The sequence below is a fragment of the Setaria italica genome, chromosome II (genome assembly GCF_000263155.2).
Source record: "Setaria italica strain Yugu1 chromosome II, Setaria_italica_v2.0, whole genome shotgun sequence".
Classification (NCBI taxonomy): Eukaryota; Viridiplantae; Streptophyta; class Magnoliopsida; order Poales; family Poaceae; genus Setaria; species Setaria italica.
In genome coordinates, this window is record NC_028451.1 from 47,264,398 (window position 1) to 47,275,198 (window position 10,801).

Sequence of the window (10,801 nt, forward strand, 5' to 3'; positions counted from 1 at the left end):
GTATACAACATGTCGTAACTTATTGGTTTTTTTAAGAAGTGGTGACATATTGGCAGTATGTTATAAAAAATACTCTTGTATATCATTATGTCTTAGTTGTATTTGTCCTTCTTATCAAGCTATGATGTTTGCAAAAGAGCTATAGTTGTCATTTTGACTAGAATTTGTTACTACTATAGGAGTCTAAAGCTTGATTTAACGATTTAGATGCAAGATTTAGATGCAAGCATTTCCCTTGTGTAAGGGATAGACTAACATTAATAGGCTAATTTTTTTCAACAATTATCTTCCATGATATTTTTCATTGTATAGGTGGATTGCCTATGACTAAATAATATGACGTGGGATAAATAGAAAGTATCAAATACGCATCATAATTCATAAAAAAATACCACGCGGCACAATATCTTACTCCTATCTGCCTTAAGAAGTGACAATACACATGCTAGAGTTTATTTCGTAGAGCCGTGATGTATACTAAGAAGATATGGCTGCGGAATGAACTATCTTTACTTGCTAGTATGTCTTGATATTTAAAATTAGCAAATGATTTCAGTTATGTACATAAGAGATAGACCGGCTTCACTACACTCATTTTCCAATGATCGCCGCCTATTGTTTCACAATACAGGTGGGTTGTCTATGACCCAGCAATCTATCGGAAACCAGCCATAAAGTTGCAAATACTAGTATATGTTACAATTTCTTATACAAGTCACCATTTCTTAGCTGTGTTTGTTTTGAAAAATGAAGATTATATCTATAACAAGCCCCCATGCACAATATGATTTCTCAGTTTGTTTCGAAAGAAAAACTTTTATGCTAGTATGTTATAATAAATCCACACGCGACATATGCGTTTTTTTCCCTTATAAGAAGCAACCACGACGATATATTATAATTAGATACGGTTGCTAACGAGATTGGATTTGATTTCTATGATGTGAAACTAGAGGATTGGGCATGATTTATTGTTGATTTAGAGCAAATGCTTATTGTTTTGTAAGAAATCCTTTGGGCAGATATTGTGCAGTGTAGTGTAGGTGCCAATCAAAGGACCCACCGAATGCTCCTCAAAGATGTTTGTTCCATCACTGCTGGCTGTGTTCCTGTAGCATAGCCCAACCTCTAACCGCCACTAGTTTTCTATACGCTTCTGCTGAGCCATTTATACCTCCCTCTCTCTCCCCCGGCTCCTCTAGTCCTCTTCTCAGTGCTCCGAGAGACCGAGACCTTCTCTCTCCCCTCTCCTCTCTCTCTTCTCTCTCTGTGGTGACCATGGTGCAACAACAGCAGCAGCAGCAGCAGCAACAGCAACACAGAATCTACATCTTGCAGTTCAGGAAGGGCGAGCCGGAGCAGGAGGTGGCATGCAAGGTGTCGCAGGCCAAGGGCGCCGGCCGCCGGGTCATGTACTACTATCAGGACTACGGCGGCGGTGGCAAGAGCGGCAAGACGGTGCAGTCCAGGGCGCTCAGCCTGCGGCGCATCTTTGCCATGCTCCTGTTCTCCTGCCTCTGCGTCGGCACGCTGCTGGTGGCGCCCGTGTCCTTCTTGTCGTTCGTGCATAGCGACGACGGCGGGGCGGAGGCGGCGGCGGCAACGGCCACGCGGGGCGGCGTGTCCGGGCCGTGCTCGGCCGTGGGGAACGATAGTCTCTGCTGCGACCGCACATCGGAGCGCGCGGACATCTGCTTCTCGAGGGGCGATCTGCGGATGCACTCGGCGAGCGCGTCGTTCCAGCTCGTGTCCGGCAACTCGACGGCGGCGGGGGAGGAGGAGCGGATACGGCCGTACACGCGCAAGTGGGAGGCGAACGTCATGGCGACGATCGACGAGGTGCGCCTGCGCCGCGTCCCCCCCGGCGGCGCCGCGCGGTGCGACGTGCGTCACGACGTGCCGGCCGTGCTCTTCTCCACCGGCGGGTTCACGGGCAACGTGTACCACGAGTTCAATGACGGCATCCTGCCGCTGTTCGTCACGGCGAACCACTTCCGGCGCCGCGTGGTGTTCGTGATCCTCGAGTACCACGACTGGTGGGTCACCAAGTACGGCGACGTCGTGTCCCAGCTCTCGGCGTTCCCGCCGATCGACTTCACCGCCGACCGCCGGGTTCACTGCTTCCCCGAGGTGATCGCTGGCCTCCGCATCCACGGCGAGCTCACCGTTGACCCGGCGAGGACTCCAGAGGGCAAGAGCATCGGCGACTTCCGCAGGCTCCTCGACGACGCCTACCGCGGCCGCGTCGAGTTCCTTGAGCGACTGGAGCGCCGCGCCGCCCGCAAGCGCCACCACCGCGGCACCTTTCCCCGCGCGCAGCTCGCGCCGCCGAGGCACGCCACCTCCCACCACGACAGGCCGCGGCTGGTGATCGTGTCGCGGACGGGCTCCCGGGTGATCGAGAACGAGGCGGACGTGGCGGCGCTGGCCGCCGACGTGGGCTTCGACGTGCGGGTGATCCGGCCCGACCGCACCACCGAGCTGTGCAAGATATACCGGGAGCTCAACGCCAGCGACGCCATGGTGGGGGTGCACGGCGCCGCCATGACGCACTTCCTCTTCATGCGCCCGGGGAAGGTGTTCATCCAGGTGGTGCCGCTCGGCACGGACTGGGCCGCCGGCGCCTACTACGGCGAGCCCGCGGCGCGGCTGGGCCTCCGGTACGTCGGCTACAAGATCCTCCCGGAGGAGAGCTCGCTCTCCCGCGAGTACCCCACCGGCGACCCCGTGCTGACGGACCCCGCCGCCGTCGCGCAGCGCGGATGGGACGTGACCAAGAAGGTGTACCTGGACAGGCAGAACGTCCGGCTGGACCTGGCCCGATTCAGGGAGGAGCTCGTCAGGGCTCACCAGTACCTGGCCGCCGGCAGGCGGCGGCGGCCAAGAGCAGCCGTGTGATGTGATCAGACAGTTTGACCGGTTTGATTAACCAACAAACAGATCAGCAATGAACATCACCTGCCTGCTATAGTTTTTACACCTTTTCTTTTCTTCTTCTTCTTCTTTGGGTATACTGACTTGACCTGACAATTCTTTGCATTAGTTTACTTTAATTGGTGTCGTCCTGTACCTGTGATCGATGGTAAATTTACAGTCCGAGCTTGCTGTGCATACATACTCAATAAAGAAGATTCAATTACAGTGGATACACAATGCAGGCGCAAACAAAAAGATCCCAATTTCGTATGAGCAGTGGTTGGTGACTTGGTGTATGTTTCTGAAATCTCTGAACTTTGAAGCCATCACAGACAAGTTGGTGCTTGCAGGACAAGTGCTCTGAACTCTGAACTGCTTCAGGTCCATCTGAAATGCATGAGAGGATCATTGGGCGGTCACTGCAAACATTTGCTGGCTTGCGTACGAGCTCGGCAGGTTCAGGGAGTGTGATGGCTTCCGTGTCCGCTCTCCCATTCCCGGAGGGAGCCAGGCTGTATCAGTTGGTTGAAACGGAGTAATCAGCTTTCGTTAAGCGTCAATAAAGCCTGCTAATCAGTGGCCCGTAAAGCGTCACCAATCGGACCGGACAGCCCTAACGGATCGCGCGCACAGTACCACGGCGATGCATCAACCATACCTTCTCGAGCTCAAGCAACAGCTTGTTGTCTTGTTGATAACAATTGATATCCCTGCAAAGAAAAAGAAAACAAAAGAAAGAAGCTTGCTGATGAATTTCGCATGAATCAGTCAGGTTCCTTCGTTGGCAGGGAAAGGACCCGTCGTTCCAAACGGGGGAAATTTTCACTCGCAAGCCACTGAGAAAAGAAAACCATGGCTGGAAATTAAAGCGAGGCGACGCAGCGCACCGAGGAAAGAACTGAAGAAGAAGAGGTCGATGGGGATGGCTCGTAGCAGCACGTAGTAGCAGTAGCCGCTAAGGAACGCACCCATGGCGGTGAAGGATTGGCAGGCAGTGGAGAAAAGTTCAGTGGGATCTCACCATCCATCCGATTATCCCGATGGGAAGAACAAGGCTCGAGCCGCGAGTGGGCGGCCTGTCAGCCTCGTCCCGCGAGGGGGAGGAAAACTAAAGGTAAAGGGAGTAGGGAGACGCGTGCGCGCTTACCGCCTCTCCGTCTCCGGTCGTCTGCTTGCGGTGGAATTTTCACTCGTGGAAAAGTTGGCCATCTCTGAAGCTGCGCTCGTCGACGTCTGGGGATGGGATGGCTTCGGGCGCACGCGCACAGGCCCTGTGGGCTGTGGTGGATTGGGATCGAAGTCGATGGTGATAAGTTCAGTTGTGGGCTGGCCGGCTGGGTGCAGTGTGCGAAAGTTGGCGGGTTTTCACTTTCTGGTCAACCTCGGAGGAATTGGAGAGCATCCTTCCTGCCTGCCTGGTCTTTTTGAATGTGGGAGGGAAGCACTCTGCACTCATGATTCGCGTGCCAATTTGAACTTCTTTTTGCTAAGAAATTCGCGTAGAATCACCGTGAAATCCCTGCGTTCCAAAGGGACTGTAACCGAATTGTCGATACTTGTCTACTCAGCTATCGTTATCGGGAAGAATCGTGCAATTGAAAGCTCTCAGCTTCGACGGGGAAACAAGAGAGGGAAAAACACACCGCCTCTGTTTGCCAGCTAATTGCCACCCAGGGAGCATGGGAAAAGAACGAATGGGCTGAAAGCCCACTAAAGCGTGCCCACAAAAAGCTAGGCCTTAGGCCCATGAAGCCAACACTCCAACGAAACAGGCAAACAGCATTGGAGCAACTCCAACAGAGTTGCCATGCAACTCTTTAAGCTAAAATTTACCAACTCAACATCAAAATCTTACTCCAAAAAACTTGCCATCTTCCAAAATCTTACTCCAACAAACTTGCCATCTTCCTTGCTATCCCATTTGAATGGCCAAATTCCTCATCCCGCTGACCAAACTTGGCAACCCAACCTGTCTTCCCATCTGCCTTGCCAATTGTGGACCCCACATCAGCCACATCATCTTCCCCTTCCTCACGCGCTGCGTCCTCTCGGGAGCCGCCGCCGCGCCACCGTCAACCGGTCGGGGCGGAGCAAAGGGAGCTCGAGGAGGAGCCAGCGGGGAGGAACCGGTGAAAGAGCATCCAGGTCCCTAGTGGGGTTTTGGTGTGTCGAATGATAATTAGATTAAAAGTCTAATGAACTTATTAAGCATGTGAACAGGTGTATGTTATTGATGAATAATCTTTGTGGGAAAGATTCTATTAAATGGCTCATATGGTGAAAAGAACAAGTGTGATACATGGCATTGTTCATCTAAGCATGAAAAGCAAGCAACGGTGTTAAAGATAAGTTGAGGCTTGGTTGATAGCCTCATATTGCAAGATTGCTTGTGTTGAAGATAGAATGTCACAAGAAAAAATATTATGTGTGATCCCATGATATTTATATATGATATATGACAAGCAAATAAAGGTGAAGATAGAAGCATGATGGCATTAGGTTATTCTTCGGTCTCTAAATAAAATGAGGAGCTTGTTAACAACAAATGGGGTATTGAAGTCAAAAGAATATATGATCTGAAGTGATTTTCTTTATTGAAGTCAAAATAAAGCTAGACTCAATGTGGCAACGATTGGATGAAGAAATCAAGCAAGAGATTAGTAACGAGGTACTAAGCGAGGTTTGGTCTGGTGAAGTGGCTAGTGCTTGGGGGATTTCGAGGTATCAAATCAAGCCTTACCAAGTATAGCAATGGGATGCATCAAAAGTTTATTGAGTCATATGAAAGGGTGACTTGTGATCTAGAATTGGGTTTCATTCATATGTGTTGAATGTTGGTCCAAGTCCCTAGCTTAAGGTTGAAGTGCTCAAACCAAAGAGACAAAGTTGGATGTAGCTCTCAAGTGGAAATATTGATCAAGTATGGCATGGTTCATGATGATGAAGCTCAAGAGGGAGGATGAATATTGTATTTATGTGTTGATCTTGAGTGTAGGTATGTCGTACTACCAAGAGGGATGCATCACATGGTCATTTAATAAAGTCTCAATGCTCAAGTTTTCTATATGAATTGATGAGAGACATAAAAGCCACACGTACGCACTCTATCGAGTAAGGCAGTGGCAAAATTGGAAGCTCCAATTTTAAAAATAGGAAGTTCCAGTTTTAGGTGCAACGTGACACTAACGGCTAGTTGGTTTGAAAAAACGGAGGTTCTGATTTTAGGAAACCGGTAGTTTCGGTTTTTATCTGACACCCTAACGGCTAGTTTTTGAGGGGTGGTGTATTTATACCCCCCGCCGTCCCCAGTTGCTAGCTGCTGCTTCTGAGGTTGCTTGTATGCTTCCTACTTGTTCTAAGCTAAACTAAAGATAAAATAGCTCTCCCCAACCCCTCTTTGTGAGGTTGGGTAATCTTTGCTACATCTTGTGAGTTGGGTAGTAGAGAGGAGCCATTCGTGAGCATTAGTAGAGCACTCAGTTCCTTGAGCATTGGTTTGCCTTATCAAGTTTCAAGTGAAGCATTTGTTACTCTTAGAGGTGTGCCTCCTAGACGGCTAGGCATCGCCGACTAGCTCCCAACGGTGTGGTGAGTAGCGGTAAGTTTGTGAAGACTGCGATCTTGTCTCCGCAAGAAAAAATGTCATCTAGTAGAAACGAGGAAAGTGATTGAAAGAGACCCGGCACATTGGAAGGGAGTTGAGTAGACTTGTATTCCAATAGGCTTCTCAACAGAGATGTAGGATTCACAGTGGTGAATCTAAACTTCGGTGAAACAAACCCTTGTGTCTCCTCGCTGGTTTGATCTCATTTGCATTCATTGTTAAACTTCTGAATTTGGTTGATCTACTCGGGTGTTCGTGTTTGTGAAGTGTAGGAACTGTGTGATCCTTCTGAGAAATACCCACTGAGCTCCTACACCAAGTTGGTTTGATCTCGAGCTCATCAGCTACTCATAGTGTTAGGGTGTTCTCTCTGCCCGTGTCAAAACTGGAGGTTCCTATTTTGGAAACCGGAGGTTCCGGTTTCTGGTGGAGAGAGTTTTATTCCGCTGCAAAAGTGCTTACTCTCCTAGCTTTGGAAATTTTCGTAGATTTCTTTGAAAATTCCGTAGGTTACAAAATTTCCGGAAACATCTCCGAAAATATCAGAAGTCGCTGATAAACTTATTTTATCTTGCGATAATTTCAGGGTACACCTATTCACCCCTCTCTAGGCGACATCAAGATCCTTTGAAGCCAGGTCGAGCGCCTCTCGGATCCGGGCGACGAGTTCCCCCGCCGAGCGCTGCCGTCTTTCCCACGTCGCGTCGGCGGCGGCTCTCCCGTCCACGCCGGCGCCGACGGGGCCGGCGGAGTTCCAGTGCCAGCAACTCCATGGCCAAGGTGCAGGAGGGGGATGGGGAGGGCCACCAGTGGTGTGATGGCGGAGGCAGGAGGGGGATGGAGAGGGGGAGGGGAAGAAGAGGAAAGGAAGGAGGGAGGGAGGGGATGACACGTGGGACCCACATATCAGTGTGTGGAGAGGGAGAGTTGAAGGTAGTCGTTGTTATTTGGAGAGTGGGAAATGGATGGTCTGTTGGAATAAACAACTCAATATGAAGAGATATCTTTTTGCCAATTCAAATAAAGAGTTAAATAGAGAGCTAAAAATGAAGAATTTGTTGTTGTTGAAGATGCTCTACGCATCACCTCGACTCCTGCGAGCCCAAGTGTCCAACCAACTGTCCAACTCTACTTAGGGACTGTTTGGCATGGCTCCACTCCAGAACTCCAGCAACTCCACCAAAAAATCCAGCCAAACACCTCAACTCCAAAACTCCATGGAGCAGCCAACTCCATGGAGCTGTAGTACAAATGAAGGTGGAGTTTTGGAGCACCTCTTTTGCTGCTCCAAAACTCTCTATTTCGAACCTTCTCGTGGAATTACCCACCAATACCACTGGTTACCCAAAAAAACGTTTCATTCTAATCCTCCCGAGCTCCCACCCGTGCCTATTTTCCCACCCCCGTCACCTATCGCCTACCGCCTCCCCGCCGCCCGTTGCCGCCCCGCCTGCCGCCTCCCCGCCGCCGTCGCCGGCCCCGTGGCCGTCTCCCGCCGCCCTTCGCTGCCCCGCCCCCCTCGCCGCTGTCGCCGAGCCCCGCCCGCCCCCGTTGCCGCCGTCGCCGAGCCCCGCCCGCCCCCGTCGCCGCCCCGCCCCCGTCATCGCCGCCGTCGGCCCCGTGGCCACCTCCTCGCCGCCCGTCGCTGCCCCGCCCCCGTAGCTGCCGCCGCTGGCCTCGTGGCCGCCTCCTCGTCGCCGTCCCGCCCCCGTCGCCGTCGTCGCCGGCCCCGTGGCCGCCTCGCCGCCGTTGCCGATCCCCGCCCGTCGCCGCCCTGCCCTCGTCGCCGCCCCGGCCCCGTGGCCGCCGCCGGCCAGCCCCGTCGCCGCCCAACTCGCCCATGTCTGCTCCTTCTGCCTGCTGCCGGCACCTTGCTGCAGCTGCCGCCCAAGTCCGCTCCTATGCCGCGCTTGCTTGGTGAGCAGAACATGGCAAGAGAAGAAGATGGGATAGAGAGGATGACAAGTGGGGACTGAATTGGGGGCAACAATGGCAATCCACACTAAAATCGATTTTTTTTGGAGTTGAGAGCACCCATCTAGCCAAACACCTCATTTTTTTCTAGAGTTCTAGAGTGGAGCTAGCTCCACTTGAAGTTCTGAAGTGGAGCCGCTCTACTCGAAGTTGGAGTCATGCCAAACACGACCTTAAAAAAACTGTCCAACTCTGCTGGCCCTGCCCACCATGTAGGACACCGGCTCATTGTGGCCGACAGGTGGGTCCCCCAGGCGGTCGTTGCCCGCTCTGCCTCCGGGTCCGACGCCAACCCGGCAACCCCATCTTCCGTTTCTGCCTCCTCCAGCGGGTCCAGCCTCTCTTCCCGTGTTCCCCTCCTCTCTTCCGCCCCTCTTCGCCCACCAGATTGGCTCGGCTCGGCTCCGCCCGCCTCGGCCGGTCAGACTTGGATCTCGGCGGCGCTTGATTCGTCTGCACTTAGCCGAGCCATGGCGGCCGCGGACTCCGACCCCACCGTCACCGCCTCCACCTGCGCGAACTGGTAAGTGGGGACGCTGACGCACCCTCCCCCCCAGGCCTCTGCTTCGTTCCCAACGTCTCCGCTTACCCGCCATAGATCAATCCTTCGTATGCGACGAGCTCACGGGTAGGATTGGGATCGTGAATTGCTGCATATTTCCTCTGCTGATTTGTTTATTTGCGTCGCCGCTTAGTTTTAGCGGTACCTCGTGTTTATCTCTTTTTTTTAATTATTGTTATATGACACGGGACGCGGTAGCTTTGCTTTGTGGAATGCCTCCTGCGAATTGATCATTTTTACCAGCATCACATCAAGTACTAGTATGATTAGCATGGTGTCTGGGATATGATTTCTGGATGTGCATTATTAACTGTGGTTCTCTGCATCTCTTTAGTCAGATGGGATTCTGAATGTTGATTGTTAACTCTTTTTCGCTGTTTATTCTAATAGTCAGCGGGAAATTCCATCTTCAAATATTGCACTGCACAGCGTGCATTGTGCTCGGAACCTTCAGAAGTGCGAGCATTGCGGAGATATGGTTCCAAGAAAGCTTATGGATGAACACTACAATGAGAACCATGCTCCAGTACGTTTCCAAATTTCAAGCTTCTGTCAAATGCATTTTTTAGAGTCTTGTAATCATTTTCGTTGTCAGTTCATAGTACTGCTGAAGTGTTCTTGCATTAAGGAACACAGAAACTCTGCATTGTTCAGCTTCTTCTGACCTTACTAAGCTGCAACGGTTACAAGAATGCATATGTTATAATTAGTCTGACAGCAAAAGTTACAATTGCTTTACAATCATGCCGGTTTCTTCTTAGGAACGTGACAGGCAACATAATTTTTTGTAACCATATAGGACAAACAAATGAAAACGTCTTCATTAACCACTAAGTTAATTTGAACTTATGAAAGAGATGGCAATGCATGTACACCTTCATGGGTTATTTTTTATATCTCTGATTTTATAACTTGGTGCACTACTAATCTTATAATGAATACAGATGAATTGCTCACTTTGCAAATGCACAGTAGAGCGTGGGCTATGGGATCTTCATACAGGCATACAATGCCCGCAAAGGATGCTCGCGTGCCAGTACTGTGAGTTTGAACTGCCTGTGATTGATCTTCTTGAGCATCAGGTATGGACATATGTCACATCTCTGGAAACTAATTTCAGATATAATTCTCTGTGTTCTGACTACCATGTGTGTGGGTGGCACAGGATGTATGTGGGAATCGAACAGAATATTGTGAAACTTGCAGGAAGTACATCAGACTTCGTGAATGGATTGGACATGAACTCCAGTTCCATACGGGATCAAATTCAAGGTAACATTCTAACCGACGCCGGCCATTCCAGTCAATCTTCAAGAAAAATGACATTTAGATTGTTGCTATTAATAACAGTTTAATTGTAATATTTAACCTTTCAATATAGTTTTCAGCAAAATAAGTAGGTCATGTCTTATGCTAGCTTAGCGGATCCCTTCATCTGATGCTTGAAGTATCATCTGCATATATACATTGATTGGTCAGGCATCATACTATGCCTATTGCTGTAGCAAGTAGCAACTAATAATCCTTGCCAAAAAAAGTAGCAACTAATATAATGCAAATGGTGAGAAATCGAGCTTACCTTGTGAGCTTATGAATTTCAGTGACGGAGCTTCGGCAGCAGCAGAGCCAAAGCCAGCGCGACCAGCTGCTCATGGTTCACATCGCAAACAACTGCTCTTGACAATAGCAATAGCTGGATTTGCAGTTTTGATTGGATCAATACTGTACCAAAGGAAGGACAGTAG

The 10,801-nt window shown here is 50.4% G+C and overlaps 2 protein-coding genes across 2 annotated transcripts in view; both read left to right on the forward strand.

The window, feature by feature from the left end:
• Positions 1-1,183: 1,183 nt before the first annotated feature.
• LOC101759818 lies at positions 1,184-3,150 on the forward strand. The gene has a single exon (XM_004958492.2). The coding sequence runs from the start codon at positions 1,279-1,281 to the stop codon at positions 2,896-2,898; it is 1,620 nt and encodes a 539-aa protein (XP_004958549.1). The 5' UTR covers positions 1,184-1,278; the 3' UTR covers positions 2,899-3,150.
• A 5,663-nt stretch (positions 3,151-8,813) lies between these two features.
• The window catches only part of LOC101765913 (TRAF-type zinc finger domain-containing protein 1), a 2,125-nt gene continuing 137 nt past the window's right edge, over positions 8,814-10,801 (forward strand). The window contains exons 1-5 of the mRNA XM_004959807.4: positions 8,814-9,017; positions 9,447-9,582; positions 10,001-10,138; positions 10,222-10,328; positions 10,658-10,797. Of these exons, the coding sequence (XP_004959864.1) occupies positions 8,965-9,017; positions 9,447-9,582; positions 10,001-10,138; positions 10,222-10,328; positions 10,658-10,797 (574 nt within the window). The 5' untranslated portion in view covers positions 8,814-8,964. The remainder of the gene's footprint in view (positions 9,018-9,446; positions 9,583-10,000; positions 10,139-10,221; positions 10,329-10,657; positions 10,798-10,801) is intronic.

Bases quoted from the DNA above. Each gene is read 5' to 3' on its own strand.
- LOC101759818 (XM_004958492.2), top strand. From the start codon at position 1,279: ATGGTGCAACAACAGCAGCAGCAGCAGCAGCAACAGCAACACAGAATC.